Source organism: Typopeltis vanoorti, chromosome 5 (assembly GCF_054136105.1).
Source record: "Typopeltis vanoorti isolate ZY-2024b chromosome 5, IOZ_Tvanoo_1.0, whole genome shotgun sequence".
NCBI lineage: Eukaryota > Metazoa > Arthropoda > Arachnida > Uropygi > Thelyphonidae > Typopeltis > Typopeltis vanoorti.
In genome coordinates this window covers 136,408,268-136,425,946 of record NC_143553.1, presented here as the reverse complement: position 1 = coordinate 136,425,946, position 17,679 = coordinate 136,408,268, and the positions used below count along the sequence as shown (strand labels likewise).

The window sequence follows — 17,679 nt, the reverse complement described above, 5'->3', positions numbered from 1 at the left end:
CTCCCTCTCTCTCTCTCTCTTACACACACGTGCGCGAGTGCGATTTTCATAGTACTTTATATAATCCCCAGTTGTCTGCCCTTAGTTGTAGTGATTACATTGTGGTATTGGGTAGCCAGTTTCTTTGGAGATGTCGTTGATTTTCTATCATAACTGAACATATAAGCTTTCTTTCTGTTCTGTATGTATAATCCGTTTTTCTGTAGCACATTGACCGAAAATTTTTCTATTGGATTTAGGTCCTGAAAATTCAAAGATTACTGTAAACAATTGATCCCATTTTCCTTCATAGATAGAAAAATGGGATCAATTGTTTACAGTAATCTTTGTGAAAACAAAGATTACTGTAAACAATAAGGCACTAAAAATAAGGCACTAAAAAAGTCCATTTTTTCCCGAAAAATAGCTTTTTGCCTTAAAAGTTTCATCGTGTAATTTTTAAAAAATTTCGGCTTCAACCAGTTCCTTCTACAACCAGAAACTCTTATTATGCTAATGATGTTGTTTTGTCTTATTAAACAGACATCCCCTTGAGTTGTTGGTTGCCCTGATGCTTACACGTCGTCTTTTTTTTGAGAGGCCAAATTAAATTGGATCTTTTTTCATATTTACAATTTTATTCACATCTCTCAAACCCACTAGACATCGCTTAATTCTTTCTGTTTGAGAGAAAAGAGTTTTTAGCTGTAATATCTGAACAAACGCACTACTACATTCTCTGCATGGCTGGTCAGTTTTAAAATAAATCTACAGAGAGCGAAGTCGAACTACAGCTGGAGACCGCTGTATAATTTGAGCAAAATCATGAACAATAATCCTCCTGTGATTCATTCTTTGCTGAGTTTAGCATTCTTTTTCACGAGGTCCTTCTATATGGTTTGCTAAACTAATTTATATATATATATATATATATATATATATATATATATATATATATATACATCTTATTTCATGGTACTCAGTAATGGAGAGAAAATTGCACCAAATTGCACGTTATTTTATCTTTTTTTTTTTATGCCAAACAAACTTGTCTACAATTCGGCGAGATTGTAGATATAGGAAATATTGTCTTGGACATGTTTCCTGATTTTTTCTTTCTGTGAGTAATTCAGATGATATTAATTCAGCTATCTGAAATAAAAGATACTTTACAAAGCATATTTAGTATACATATATAAATAATATCCTATTTTTCTATATGAAGTGTTTTTTGATTTAGTATTTTCATTCTATTGGGAAATAACTTTTATTTAACAAAATCTAGAGCCTATAATAAAATTAAATACATTAAATTAAAGTAAAATTAGCTAAAATTCGATTTAAATATAGGAATTGTTTAAAACAAATTGCAAAATTATTAAAACACCTTTTTAAAATTAGTATAGAAATAATATATTAATAGAAATACGAAATTAAATGTCTGGTGAGAAGAGGAAGACGGACACTTGGAGGGTAATGGATAGCAATGTTGTAGCCAATGAAGTTCTAACTGAGGCTCGGCTATTGATGTTACCCTCCTGCCATGATCAGAGCTTTCATAGCTCAATAACACCTTATCCCTACATTGTTCTCTACATATAACTGGGAATATGAAAAGCATTCTTGCTTCGCTCCTTTAAGCCAGTCCTTATAAAGATAAATGTCTGGTGAATGTAATATCATTTATAAGTTGATGAACAATTGTCTGTTGAGTACCAAAACAAGCCATTAGGAAAAAGAAAACCAGGACTCCTCTTAAACGATTCAACGATGACTTCTAAGGCCATGCTAGGCCTAGATCCTTGATACGCATGATGATAATGATGAGTTTTGGTTTAGATTCGCAATCAAGTAGCAGAAGTATGTATAAATGAAGTTTTTTGGTAAGTAGGCTTATTCAGAAAACGTTTAAGTGCAAAATATTGCTACCTATGCTGGTAGATCGATTTAATCTACGGGATATTTATATTGGGTTCTAGGATCCATTTCTCAAACTTTATTCTAACAGGGTTATTACCTCCTATCAGACATGTCAAAACCTCTCAATAAAAGCATATTCGAAGAGGTTTACAGAGAATTTCTAAGATTAGGAAAACTATTGAGCAACAACTGGCCAGGAAAATTAATGCTGTTAGATACATTCCCCCCACCCCTACAGCAGTCACAGAAGATAGGATGGGATGGATGATTCAAATAATGGAAATAAGTTGACTGAACCAGAACTAGGACACTCCACGAATATAGAGGATTCTGCATCCCTAGAAAGTACTCAGCAATTTTTGGAAACCAACACAGAATTCCAAACAGTCAAAAAGAAAAGGAAAATCTCCTCTACTGCAGATACACCCAAAACAGCGGAGATAGAACCAAATAATGAACTTAAACTAAGGGTACCCCCAGTCGTCCTAAGGGCCAAGGAGCACTGGACGTCCGTTTCATCCGCACTAAAATCTTCAGATATCACCTTCATGAAAGCTACAAACACAGAAGAAGGGATACGCATACAACCAAAAACGTCGTCAGACTACAGAAAAATAACCAAAACTCCTAGACAACAAAAACCTGCCATACGACACTTTTGCACTCAACAGTGAGAAAAATCTAAAACTGGTATTAAGAGAAGTAACTTAAACATTACAAATAGAAGACCTCACAGCAGACCTCTAATTTAAAGGATTTAGCCCAATCGAAGTCAGCCGAATGCGGAGAGCTGATAAAACGCCCTATCCCCTAATTCTAGTGGAAATAAGTAAAAACCAAAAACATATATACAATCTCCAAACCATCTGTGATCTATTCATAAAAGTTGAGGCATTGAAACATAAATCAACTACAACCCAGTGTCATAGATACCAGAAGATTGACGGACGCACAAAACGATGCTGCAAGGCTGAATTTCGTTGCGTGAAATGTGGTGGCAAACACGCATCAAATGTTGCCAAAAAAACACCGCACACTTGCAGCAAAGTGTGAAACTGCGAAGGACCACACCCTGCAAACTATAGGGGCTGTATAGCATTTCCCCAAAGCCAAAAGATACAACTTAAAACTAGTAAACCTATAAAAGAACACGAGTCCTCCCATCAAACCATAGTCTCCACACAACGGATGGAAGATCGTATGCTGAAGTTACAAGATCAACCTTCCAAAAAAAAAACCCAAAATCAAATCAGTCACAGCAAACCAACAAACCTATCCTACTGAACATAACAAGCCACTTAGGCGAAATGCTTGCTGAACTCCGACAAACCAACTCAACTCAAGAAGCCAAGGATCTTAAGGCACATACACAATCACGCCTTGTGGAAATTCTTAATGGATAATTATAAAAGAAAACCGAAATCGCTGCAGATTGTTTCATGGAACGCAAGTGGTTTATCTATCAAATTACAGGAGCTGCAAGAGTTTGCAGCAGAAACCCAAGCAGACATCATCCTCATAAATGAATCACATCGTCCAAGTGACAAAATCAGAATTAACGGTTATAGCACTTACAGTACAGACAGATGCTTTGCCAGAAGTGGAGGCACTGCCATCTTTGTGAAAAGAAACATAAAACGTAATTCAATAGCCGAACCCCAAACAGAACACATGAAAACTACATGAATAGAAATACATATGGAAAACACAAACATCATTACGATATATGCAGACTAAAACTCCCCAAATAAAAAACTCCTTGAATCTGACTTAGATGTCATACTAAATACAGGCAGGGTGATTATAGCCGGAGATTTTAATGCCAAACATTCAGTCTGGAACAGTAGAAATTCAAATATTAATGGCAGAATACTCAACTCTTACACTTCAAGAAATATAACAGTAAGAGGACCCACTGAACCCACACATTATGGAGCTACTGGACGTCCTGATGGACTAGATATAGCTATATTAAAAAACATAGCGCACAGCTATCAGATACAAGCAATCAACGACTTAAGTTCTGATCATAACCCCATCATATTACAACTAGGCACCATACAAGATTTAACGGAAGACACCACCACATTTATAAATTGGAAACAACTTCCCTCAGCCTTCCAGGAAAACCTTGGTCCAATACCGCATATAACATCTGCCGAAGATATAGAAAAAGCAGTGAAAACTCTTGAAAAACAACTACTGATAGCCCTAACACAGGTAACAAATATAACCAAATGTGCACCATCAAATAAACTCCCAGAGGATATAAAACGTCTTATCCAAGAGAAAAACAAATTAAGAAGACAATATCAGAGAACAATGGAACCAGCGGATAAATAAGCAGTGAATACAGCAACAAACCAAGTTCGATATGTCCTAAAGGACCACCGTAACCAACTCTGGAATAACAAAATTCACCAATTAAACACAGAGGATTAATCAATATGGAAAATGATGAAATCACTCCGTTCAAAGCGTTTTACACTTCCTCCAATCCAAGGTGAATCTAGTGTTGTCTACAACGACGAGGAAAAAGCTGAAGCATTTGCTGACAGCCTAGAAAAACAATGCAGCCCCAATTATATCAAAACAGATATAAATTTCATAAATAAAATTCACACCCAACTGTGTAAAATAACTCAAAATGCCTCACTCTAATCCAACAACAAATCCGTGTCACCAACAGAAATATATTCGATTTTAAGAAAATTAAATAACAAAAAGGCTCCGAATCCAGATGGAATAACAAACAAGGTGCTCAAGCTACTTCTCCGCAAAGGGGTTATGCATCTGGTAGCCATCATTAATGCCAACCTCCGGCTAAATTATTTCCCAGAGCGATGGAAAATTGCCGACGTTTTCCTAATTTCCAAACCTGGAAAAAATACACAGTTTCCTGAAAATTACAGACAAATTAGCCTTCTTTCATGCATAGGTACGATAGCCGAACGTATTCTCACACGGGTTCAATAGGCAACAGATATCAACCTTGTCATTCAAGATGAACAATTCGGCTTTAGGAAATATCACTCCACAACGCTACAAATTTACAGAGTTGTCGAACATGTAACCCAAGGTTATGAATGTCACCAACACTCTGGCGCAGTTTTCCTGGACATCACTCAGGCATTTGATAGAGTGTGGCATCACGGACTAATTTTTAAACTACACGAAGTTGGTATTCCATTACCACTAGTTCTACTTATCAAATCATATCTAAATAACAGAAAATTTAAAATGAAACTCAACGGTATCAGATCCACAGAGAGGAGAATCACGCCCGAAGTACCTCAAGGCTCTCTACTATCTCCCCTACTCTTCTCCATATACATGGCAGATCTTCCCAAACTGTCTCCAGCTATCACCGCTCTGTATGCCGACGATACAATCATTATAGCCAGATCACTCCGTCCACACCTGGCCACAATCAAGCTGCAGAGAGCAGTCAAGGAATTGGAGGATTGGTACACCAAATGGCGTATCGCAATCAATCCAAACAAAAGCTCTGCAGTACTTTTCATCAGACGTAAAGCAGAACCGAATATAATCGTACAAATGTTTGCTAAAATCATCCCTTGACGCAATTCTACCAAATATCTGGGAGATTATCTTGATAGACGTCTAAACTTCAAGTGACATATGGATCGTGTCGCCACTAAGGAAAGTCAGACCATAGCACAGCTATATCCACTTTTGAATAGGAACAGCTTCCTAAGCATAAGCAACAAAATTCTCCTTTAAAAATCGGTAATCAGACCGCAACTAACTTACGCCTCTCCAACCTGGGGTCACACAACTAAAAGCAACATCAACAAACTTCAGATAATTCAGAATAAATGCCTAAGAATGGCATTTAATGCCCCATGGTTTATCAGAAACATCCAGTTACATCAAGAACCCACTCATCCAGATATTAAGACCTACACGACAGGCATTGCAGAGAAATTCTTCACAATCACGAATAATCACCCAAATCAGCTAATTCGACAGGCAGCGGACTACAAGCCCTCAGATCGTTTCAAACATAAAAAACCGAAATCCTCCATCGCAAGAGAAAGCTGATACAGCCTCAATGCTCACAATGAGCCTGGTAAATTACCCACAATAATCTCATCACCCACAATCTAAAATCCAGATGTATGGATAAAGAGTCCATCAACCAATTAAGTTCAAAGTTCAAATGTCTATTGTTTGTTAGGCTACAAAAAGGCAGAGATTTTGAATTTACGTGAATGTTAAAATGTATAAATGACTTGCTCATATTGTTTACATTATATAAACAGTTTTTTAGATCAAAATTAAAACAAATTAAAAATTCATTCATCAATTAGGACAGCGTTGCACAAAAATCTGAAAAGCCGTGCTCTTCTATTCAATTTTTGCACGCATTGTTTACCGGATATCAAGCATAATAAAATAATCTACTCCACTCCGTCAACCAATTTAATTTTAAATGCTAAAGATCCCCACTATACATAATTTTAATCCAAACCTCTATTCTTAAATGCCAGATTTCCTCCTCTGGATTTTGGCAAGAGGAAGAAATCAATATACTTAGCAAGATCTGAAGCATTCTTTTTAAAATAATCGTCTCTCACACAAATTTAATGTCTAACAGCTTTCTTCCAGTTTAGTTATTTTATGTACTGTATGATGATACAATGGCCGGGATACTCACAGGGGCATTGAGTACCAGCTTATGAAACCAACATGTTATAATTGGTTGTCATCAGGTTGATCTACCGGCCAGTTGACCTCACCTGACTGCGGGATGAAAAACAATCCCCCAGTTTCGGTGAGGAGATTGAAGTTTTTCTCGGTATGAACCCGATAATTCACCTTCTGATGAAAAGATGATAAAAATACATTTTTTTTCATCAACAATAGTTTACTATCTTTCAAAGAAACTACGCATGCATAGTAAGTATTACGATACAGGATTTTAGTATTGAATACTACGGCCGCATATACACTCATAAGTGAAAGCATTATGACCACCACTTGCCTAGTAGCGTGTTGGGGTTCCTTTGGCTGAGATAACTGCTTGCACTGTCTTAGAACTAGGTCCCCCCCTGCACCACGGAAGATGTCCTGAGGAATTCGGGATCAACCAGACATAATAACGTCTCGTAGGTCAGCAACCGAGCGAGCTAACGGCGTAGGCCGACGAATGTTGGGTTCCAATGATCCAACAAATATTCAGTGGGATTCAAATCAGAAGAATTAGGCGGTAAGAGAAGCACACGGAATACTTAGATATGATCTTCCAAGCATTTTTACATAATGTAAGGAAAATATAAATGAATTATATAACAAATAATAATAACAAAGAATAATACTCTGTTTACTGTTATAAACTGTTTACATAGATGAAGCATACTGGTATGCCTTGATCATTACCCATTTTCCTATCATCATAATGTTCTAGTCTATCAGCCTGTATTCTCGAAGCTTACGTTAAGTCCATTCGTGGATAATATTTCATAGCTACTCTTTAATCGATTTGCTGCATTACCATACGCTTGGCATTTGTGTAAAGGCGTATGTATTTAGTCTAAGTTTCGTTTAACTCTCATGTGAGCCGCGAATTTAGCATGCAAGAAAACTTACATGTTGAATGCACCTTCCTTTGTCATATGACACAGTATACGTGTATGCACATCGATACCTACGAATTTTGTGATTTGATATGGAAGTAGATAGCCAGTCTTCTGTTTACCTATGTAATAGTAAACAGGAAGTTACTTTAGGCTTACAGGATATAACTTAGCTTTGCGTTATAATATTTCTTCCGTGTACATTTCAGCTTTCCAATAGGATGGACGGTTATCTTGTTTATCATATCCTGAAATATAGAAGTTTCTGGTAACTTTGTATATGTATGCTCTATAATGACTATGACCTTGCTATTTGACACGTGTTTTCCTACTTATTTTGTGGTTTTTATGTATTTTGACGTAATTTTGACGTAATTGTGTAGGCGAAGTAGATGTTTGTTCTCTGTCGATGCGGTTAGTTCACCTTGTAGCCACTTGATTCTCCGAGATGGAAATAACCTCCGAAGTTCGTGATAAGTTTCTGAGCAGTTTCAATTTCAAGATTAAAATAATAGTTCTAACAACTAACAACTACAGACGATTTGCATAAATCTGTCACTATCCACTGTGTCTCGTATTAGTCTTCTGATGAGGCAGTCTTTAAACGCCCACTTCTTTAGTTGTAAGAGGATCGGCTAGTAATGATGGCATCTTTGTTTGGAGAAATAGAGTAATCTGTTATCATCGCATGCATGTTAATGAAGAAATGTTCCTAAATTTCTTAAAGTAATGGATTTCATCTTAGGATTCAGTACAATACAGTGACAAAGGTATGCTTCAAATGGGGAAGAACTCTCATCTTCATGATCATCATCCTGATTTGCAAGGACAGTAAATGTAATTGCCCAAGGACATGCATGAAAAGAAATGAAAAACTCCAGCCGGGTACAGATAACGAAAGGGAAACCTGCCCCGTTGAGTCTTATGCCCAGGATGTTGCAGCGGGAAAGCCCAAGTCATCTCTCCCTCTCTCTCTCTCTCTCTCTCTCTCTCTCTCTCTCTCTCTGTCGATGTGTGGTGGATATCAAGCTAGTTATAAAGACGAGCTTCGAGCAGAAACAAATAAAGGTATCATCTTTTCACATCTAATTATAAAGAAAATGTTGATATAAAATCACCTGTACAGAGTTCATTCCTTCCAGAAAAGATGGAAGAAGTGAAAAGCGGTTCCCAGTTTAACCTGCGTCACAATCATCAGAAGACAAACCAGTAGATATTCCTGATCAAGAGATCAAAGTAGCCAAAGTTCCACTAAAGAAAAAGAAAAAAAACAAGAGATATAACCAGTCCTTGGGGATTGGTTATATCTTGAATATCCTCGGGGGATAGTCAAAAACAAATTCCAAATCTACGCATAATCATTCCAAAGATTGGCAAAGTAGTTCAGTCCTTAAATCCTTTGAGAAAAGAACAAGTGATCCAAGATTACCCTCAAAATCGTTGAAAGAGAGCTAAGAGGATGAATAAACAAAATTCCGTACTTATCTTTATTAATGTGAAGACATACTAAACCATCCCAAAAAGATACGACATTCCTTGGAGATTATCGGATATTTTCAACCGCCCGGATTTTGGGGGGCATGTTAAAGCCTATTTACTAGCTCTGTTTAGGGTGTATAGGCTCATGTAATCCCAAAGAACACGAAAACACTTGTACACACGAAATGTAAACTGTAACCTTAATACAATTTTGTTATGTTATTACATTTAGTTACTCAGTATGTATCACTTATTTTGTGCGTTCATATAGTTATATTTTTCCATTAGTAATTCTGTAAATATTTAATTGCCTTTAGTAATATTGGCCTAATAATAAAAGTTCCTTTTTATGATGATAAGAACTCCCGGACAGAAAAAAAAAAAAAAAAAACGTACTTTTTTTCATATTCAAGTATGCATCTTGCAAAAACTTTTTTCTGAAGTGCTCCTTCATATGTATTCTCTAACAAACATGCGATACTTCTTCTCGATCTTTCCCACTTGCACTTAGAAGCATTGCGAGTTTGTTATCTAGAAGGAGGAGGAATGGATGTGTTAGTATGTGGATGCGTAGAAGTAGAGGGGTGGGGGGGGACGAGTTACAAGTTCAGGAGGCTCCTTATGATGCTTCTTCTAAGAAGAAAGTGTACTTTTCATCTTTTGCGTGTGTTATAAGTACCGCAGTTTCTTTTTTTTTTTTTTGTTCCATCTTTGAGGAAATCTGACCTTCATTAGCTTTTCTGCATGCTTCGTTTCCTTTTATTATTGCAACAGCAGCGCTTTATGAACGTCCTTCACTTTATCAGCCACCGAGAATGAAGTGTGCTTATTAGCACTCTTGGCCCTTTTCTGCACAGCGTTTTATTGTTAAAACTGGTCCCGCTTGCTCAAACTTATCTCTTAGAATTTCTAGGTACATGCTTAAGAAAACTGACGTTTGGTTTAAACCATCGTTCTATTAGAAAACATGCAGAAAGAAGAAAAAAAAAACTCCAATTATGGGAAGTAATTTGTTGGAACCGATAGGTGAGCGAAGTTAGACGCCTTTGGTGGCAGAAGTTAATTTATTTAAGAGAGTGAAAGAACGGCGAACACACAAACAGAAAAGCTGAGTAAATAACCAGACCACGCGCTTGCTTATTAAACTCCGTAGAGAGAAAGAGAGAGAGAGAGAGAGAGAGAGAGAGAGAGAGAGAGAGAATATTTGCAAGGCTCTAATTATGATCACACACACGCACGCTCGCTTTTTTATGGAAGAAATGTTGGCTTATCATTGACTAATTTTGTTTCATATAATTTACCATGTCAGTTAAACTAAATAAACATTTTAAAAAAAAGTTCAATTCGTTTGTCCGCTTCAAATCGGTGGGATAAACCTAATTTAAGGTAAACGCACAGCAAGTCGATACATAAATGAATTATGTGAAGCAGAAATCAAAGAATTAGTCTCCAGATTTAAGTATGAAATACTGGTTAGAAAGCACATAAAAGTCCTTAAACATAAATACACACACACACACACACACACATGGGGTGGCCTGAAAAGTTCTCAGCCTCGACCATAGATGGCAACATTGTCGTCAATTTTTTTTTAAGTTGGTAGATCTGTCATAAGCATCCACGTGAAATTGCAAGTCATTCTATCAAGTGAATAGAATGACAAAATTCTTTGTAAAAGAAGGTTTAATGCCAAACGAAATTCATTCGAAGTTCATAAAAGTTTATGGACACTCTTCTCCTTCGTTTTCGATAATTAAGAAACGGGCTGCCGAGTTTAAACGTGGCCGTACCAGCCTTGAAGATGATCCACCTGAAGGACGTCCAAAAAGTGTAACAACACCAAAAATCATTGATCAAGTGCACGATATGGTATTGGATGACCGGCGAGTCCAAGTGCGCGAAATTGCTAAGATTATAGGCATTTCAAAAGAACGTATAGGATATATTTTGCATGAAGAATTGCAAATGAAAAAGCTTCGCGCAAGATGGGTGCTGCGCTTGCTCACAGCAGATCAAAAAACGAACTCGCATGAAAATCTCTGAACAGTGCTTGGAGCGTTTTAACAAGAATAAAATTGATTTTGTGCGTCGATTGATTACTATGGAGGAGACTTGGATTCACCATTACACACCAGAATCTAAACACCAGTCTAAACAGTGGGCAGAAGCCCGTTGTTCAGCGCCAAAGAAGACAAAGTCGGTTCCATCAGCAGGAAAGTTCATGGGCATCGGTTTTTTGGGATGCTAAAGACATTATGTTTATTAATTATCTTGAAAATTGTGAAACAATAACCAGGGAATATTATTACGATCTTTTAACCAGACTAGACGAAAAAATTCGTGAGAAAAGACCCAGTTTGCAGAACAAAAAAAAAAAAATCATCTTTCATCAGGACAATGCGCCTGACCACAAAAATGTTTTGACAATGGACAAATAAGTGATCTGCGCTATGAATTGTTGGAACATCCACCCTATTCCTCATATTTGGTTCCCTCTGACTTCTATCTCTTTCCAAAAGTAAAACTCTTCCTCGCTGGTCAGCGTTTTGATTCGAATCAAGAGGTGATTGCAGCTGTAGGGGGTATTTTGCAGATCTTACTGAGAACCACTACAGGGACGGGATAATGGCGCTGGAGCATGGCTGGAATAAAAGTATTAGTCTTAAGGGAGATTATGTTGAAAAATATAAATAATTTTGAAATTATAAATTCGTTTTTTTTTTTTCATTGTTAGACCGGGAACTTTTCAGACTACCCTCGTGTGTGTGTATATATATATAAATGAAATTTCTTAGTGCGTCAACTACATATCTTATTAAACAACCCTTTCCGCTCCAGAAAATTCGTATTGGTATTGAAAATTATTCACAAAAACGGATAAAAGCCGAGATAAGACTCGATACCAGTATGAAAGAGTTAAGACCCTTTCTTCATTAATTATTTCAATAATAATTGACAGCACGCACGAGGAATACGTCACATGAGCTAGTAGAGTACATTTCTTCTTGAGAAGACCGAAAAATTCACGACGGTATCCTCACGTTAATGGAACCTTAATCAAAAACATTAAAAGGCAATTAGACGGGACTGTTCAAAAATGTCGTCAACATCGCACACATTAAGTTGTCTACTTCATACGTCTTCAGCAGATGGATCACTTTTGCATCTGAAGACAGGATTGCCTCTTACGAAACACATTTTTTTTTTCACTTCAAATAAATACTCGATATTAAACAAAGCATTAACTTAGAATGTGAGAAGAGGATGTTGATTCATAAGGTACAAAAATATTTCCAAAATATGTTTTGTTCTTGTTATATTGTGGGTTTATCTTTTACGGTTTATCAACGGAATTCAAACTATTTTATTTATCTTGGAAATAATTAAATTATTTGTAAAATATACTCCATAATTCAATATTGAAATAGCTTAAAATATCATAAATAGTCTGGTTTGTAAAAAAAATGCATATATTTAATAACGTATATGAATATTAATTATATTACTTATAATTATGTTATATTATAATTTTATTACTTAATAGTAATTCAAAAATATAAGGATAAATAAATATTTGCTTAATAATTATATCAGACACCTTTAAACATTTTACATAATAATATTATAATTAAAACGAGTTTAATTTTTTTCATTAGTATTTTTTTGAATTTATACCATGAATGAACTTGTAAGCTTACAAGAGTGATTAGGATTAGGATATAATGATAATATAATGATATATGATGAAATATAATGATAATAACATATAATAATATTATTCATAAATTGTTGATTGGAAATTAATTTCCATAAAGTGTGATCTTGATATATTTTAAATTTATTAAAAAAAAAATGTTTTTTACGAAAATTGCTTACCAGAAAAGTAATGCAATGATTGTTTCTGAAGTATTTATCTAAGTACTAATTCTTTTTCATTTTCAAACATGTTATGCGACGACTCATTTAGTTACATATATTTGAATTTTAACAGTTTTCTTTTTCTTTTTAAATTTTATTTTGACGAATACAGTGAACCACACATTAAAATGTATTTAAGACTACATTAAAACATTAAATATTTTGATACTGTACTTCATTTGAAGGAAAACCAATTCCTCAGTCCACATACTTGAATGGCGATGATTCTGGTTCTCCTTTAAACAGTCATCGACTATGGGTTCTGCGTACAGTTCAGCTCTGCGAGAGAAACACGAGACTTAATGGTAGTCATAGGGTTTAATGACAAAGCTAACAAAAAGGAAATCCGATGTGGGCTTGCTCCACTGATCTTGCCCATAAATGGTCAGTAGCAGGTGTCAATCTAAACCCTATTTGTTCCGCTAGAAGGGTTTACCAATTATTTTGCGTTTGTCCATTCTGTCGTTTTTGAAGAAAGTCACCCTGCTACTCGATTTTGGTCCGTTACAGTCTGTTTCTTCGTATGGCGAAAGCCCGACAGTCCCCTGTGCGCCTGCCTCTCCTCTCTTGGCGGTACCATGTAGTGGACATGTGAAATCTCTGTCTGTTCCCTACACACACACACGCATTGTTTGGAGAGACGTCGGGATTTTCGGGTACCATCAGCGAATATGACGCTTGGTTGGTAGACTGGAAACCTTTTTTTGTTTGGTTTTGTTTTGTTCGGTGCTGATGTGTGTGTGGGTACTTCTCCAGCGATGATTTTCGGATGATATACAGAAATATTAAGATAAACAATCACTCAATGATTCCTCAAAATTGTTAATAATATTTTCCATTTTTACGTGACTTTTTCATTGCTTTCTCATACTCATAAAAGGTTTGTCCTTTTTCTTATTCCCACACAGAGTTTGTTTTCCAGTTTTTGTTATAACAACAAAGACATTTACTTTCATAATTACTTGAGCTATACAAGTGTTGAACTAAGGAAGTAAAATATTTGATCCCATTCTCGACATCTGTCGTTAACCCTAATTGCACACTAAATATAATGTGTGAAGTTTTAATGGTAAACAGAAGTCTCTCTAGTTTTATCTCTTCCGGTACTATCGACCACCGTGTCTTTAAAATTTCACGTTTCGCTAAATCTAATAGTGCGTGTGTCGTTTAGCGAATTGATAGCCAAGCTCCCTGTCGCAGGGATCTTAGCTAGATAGGTAATGAGACCTGCGAGTATCCTTTACCTCGCCAGCTGCTACACACACTGAGAAACTCTCAGCCTTGTTGTAATAATCATGAAGATGTGCGAAATAGCTGACTTGCCATCAATCTTGTGATATTACTTTTAATTGGGTGCGGATTGCTACGGTATATTAATGCATCATTCATTATTAGTTGGATACTTCTTGATTACTCTCTCTCTCTCTTTCCATCTCTCTGAATAGAAAAAGACGTAAAAATTCAAACATTTGTGCTTTTATGAATTTTGGATCCATATGAGTATCGCACATGTGGACTCAAATATTATATGCTGATTTGATTGATGACGATGCAACTAAAGCCATGAGCCATGTATTAATTACATGTACTATTCGGATGGTCTGTCTTTTTTTTAGTAGCTTTCCGCTCTATGACTTTTAAAAAGTCATAGAGTGGAAAGCTTTGCACAAAGGCTCAAAATCATAGGCCCAACAAAATAAAGAAGTACAACTCGTTCAAATTGTAACAACAAACTTATATATTGTACATCAGTACACTAGAGAAAGCCAACTTCAGAGTCTTTGCTACCAGCGCAGATTACATACAATATCCATATACTACTAATCTTTCTGTTTGTAAACACATTTCATTATTATATATATTATATCTTGCAGTGGCGAAGTTATGAAAAAACTGTCCATTCCTATTCATAAATGTACAAACAGATGGACATTACATTACTATCCATTTCTAAAAATATAATGCTGTATTAATTAATCCAAATTAAAACTGTAAATTATATCTTTGAGTGGCGAAGATATAAGTTATGAAAAACTCTCCATTGATATTCATAAATGTCCTTATAGTCCTTATAAGGACTGGCTTAAAGGGGCGAAGCAAGAATGCTTTTCATCTTCTCCGTTATCTGTAGAGGACAGTGTAGGGATAAGGTGTTATTGAGCTATTAAAGCTCTGATCATGGCAGGAGGCTAACAGCAATAGCCCCGCCTCAGGTAGAATTTCATTGGCTACAGCATTGCCATCCATTACCCTCCAAGGGTATTGGATTGAACGAATCAAGCACTACATAAATGTCCTTATAAGGACTGGCTTAAAGGGGCGAAGCAAGAATGCTTTTCATCTTCTCCGTTATCTGTAGAGGACAGTGTAGGGATAAGGTGTTACTGAGCTATTAAAGCTCTGATCATGGCAGGAGGGTAACAGCAATAGCCGAGCCTCAGTTAGAACTTCATTAGCTACAGCATTGCCATCCATTACCCTCCAAGGGTATTGGATTGAATGAATCAATCACCCTACATAAATGTTCACACAGATGTGAATTATATAGCTGTTCATTTATAAAAATATAATGGTGTATTATTTAATTCTAATTAAAACTGTAAAAATATTAAAAATAATAAACTTTTTCTAATATAAATATGAGAATATAATATACTGTATGTTTCTTTTTAAGGATTATTATTATTATTTTATTATTATTACGTGACACCTCCAGGGAATCCAAAGACTCATCGAGGGAGGTCAACTACTCTACAGCTCTGTCTCTATCCAACTCTCCAACTACAATCACCATCGACACCAACGCCATCTACCGCTCACTACCGCTTTCACTGACAATCACAAACATCCATGCGCACGGCGGGATTCGAACCCAACCATCTTGGAGGGCGGGGGGGGGGGAAGCACAGAAAAAGTTTCTTATTTCAGCGGACAGAATCTAACCTATAATGATCTTTCTTCAGGTAGTCTAGCATTATGGAACAGAAATGCTGACACTAGGCTACGCAGGCACCCATATAATAGCAACCATTTCAAAATTAAGTTGACGCTCAAAGAAGTCCCTAATTAATAAATCCTTTAACACCTTTTTACTTTCCAAAGGGATTAGGCGACACCCTCTTAGTCGTAAGGGTAACAGAGAAATCGTTAAGCTTCCCTGTTACCCTCTTTCAACATCGCGGCAGCTGAGTACATTCTGCCTGCGTGCTAGACGAAAGGTAACAAAAATATGGCTGACAACTGTCTCCATCTGGTGTTCCTATTTTTAACTAGTATTGTGTGTGTGTGTGTGTGTGTGTGTGTGTGTGTGTGTGTGTGTGTGTGTGTGTGTGTGTGTGTGTGTGTGTGTGTGTGTGTGTGTGTGTGTGTGTGTGTGTGTGTGTGTGTGTGTGTGTGTGTGTGTGTGTGTGTGTGTGTGTGTGGAGCCTTCGTATCACAGTTGGTTTCGGTGCCCTTTGGTTGGGAAGACGTGGATTCGAATCTCGTGTAAGACGTGAAGAAACCTTTATTGTGTCATTTTTATCTGAGTCTTTCTGAATTCCACAGTCGAAAACTCGAGTCTCTTCCAGAAAGATCTAGTTCGTAGCCCAAGATAGATTTACTTAGGAATCCTTTGGAAAAAAAATAATAAATTCTCTCTAGCTGGTAATGAGAATGGAACCTTTAAATCTCTCTCTGCTGTAGATTGTCATAATGGTAGCTACTACAAGACTCCTCAGATAATCTGAACATTTATATTTAAACATTGATTTAAATTATCATACTAAGAGTATAAATTACAATAATAAAGGAACTGTCAGGTTTCGTGATTCTTTGCAAATAAATACAGATATTCTCATTGAGAATTGCGTGCTTTTATTGTACGGCTCTTCAACCTGGACTTAGTTTCATGAAGTCCATGCTATCCTAATTTTATATGTCACTGGACACTGTTTAAGTGTTCAGCTTGATTGAACTTCATATGGGAAGAGTGTCGTGAATAGAATGTATAGACCTTACTAGACGCTTTTTGTCTCTACTGAGATCTCTACATTTTAATTATGCTAATCCATGGAAGATATCCAATTACAATTGTACAAGTGTATGCTCTAACTTCAAATCACACTGATGAAGAAGTCGGAGAACATTATGAGAACTGATGAGACTACTAACTGATAGTTGAATTATAATTAATCAAAAATTAGAAAGAAATAAACTAATCAAACAGAAGTTAAATGCAATAAACTTCGCAAATTTAAAATTTAAAAAAAAGCAGATATGAAACTGTTTTAAAAGAGAACCTTCAAACATTCAGAGTGCAAAAGAGTGGGAAGAAGATAACCTGGATGAAATTATTCAAAAACTGAGCAATACTGTAATTAATATCTCCCTTTAGACATTAAATGAAATCAGTAAAATTATTTCCCTATACAAGAAATGATAATCTTTCAAAGGAAACGCTTGAGTTATTATAAAACGCGAAGAATTAAAAAGAGATGCTACCACGAGAAATTCAATACAATATTCGGAATTACGCAAAACAATCAGAAAAAAGAATGCCACACGAAATCCGATCCTTTAATAGCAGAAAAATAAAAGACATCATTGAAAATAATATAAAATATGAACGTTTTGAGAAGAGTTTTGGCAAAAGAAAAAAGAAATTGCCTCTCTAATGGAAAAGGATGACAAAATAATCAGAGATAGAAATGGAAAAATAAATAGAATTAAAAGAATAGTTTGAAGAACTTTACAGCGATAAAGAAAGAAAATAAATTTAGAGTTTCCAATAAATTTTCACTTT

At 35.9% G+C, this 17,679-nt stretch overlaps 1 protein-coding gene across 1 annotated transcript in view; it reads right to left on the bottom strand.

Annotated features, from left to right (window-relative positions):
• The window catches only part of LOC150106848 (fibroblast growth factor receptor-like 1), a 76,771-nt gene extending 62,919 nt beyond the window's left edge, over positions 1–13,852 (bottom strand). The window contains exon 1 of the mRNA XM_090393490.1: positions 13,768–13,852. Coding sequence (XP_090249616.1) covers positions 13,768–13,852 — 85 coding nt within the window. The remainder of the gene's footprint in view (positions 1–13,767) is intronic.
• Between the last annotated feature and the right edge of the window lie 3,827 nt (positions 13,853–17,679).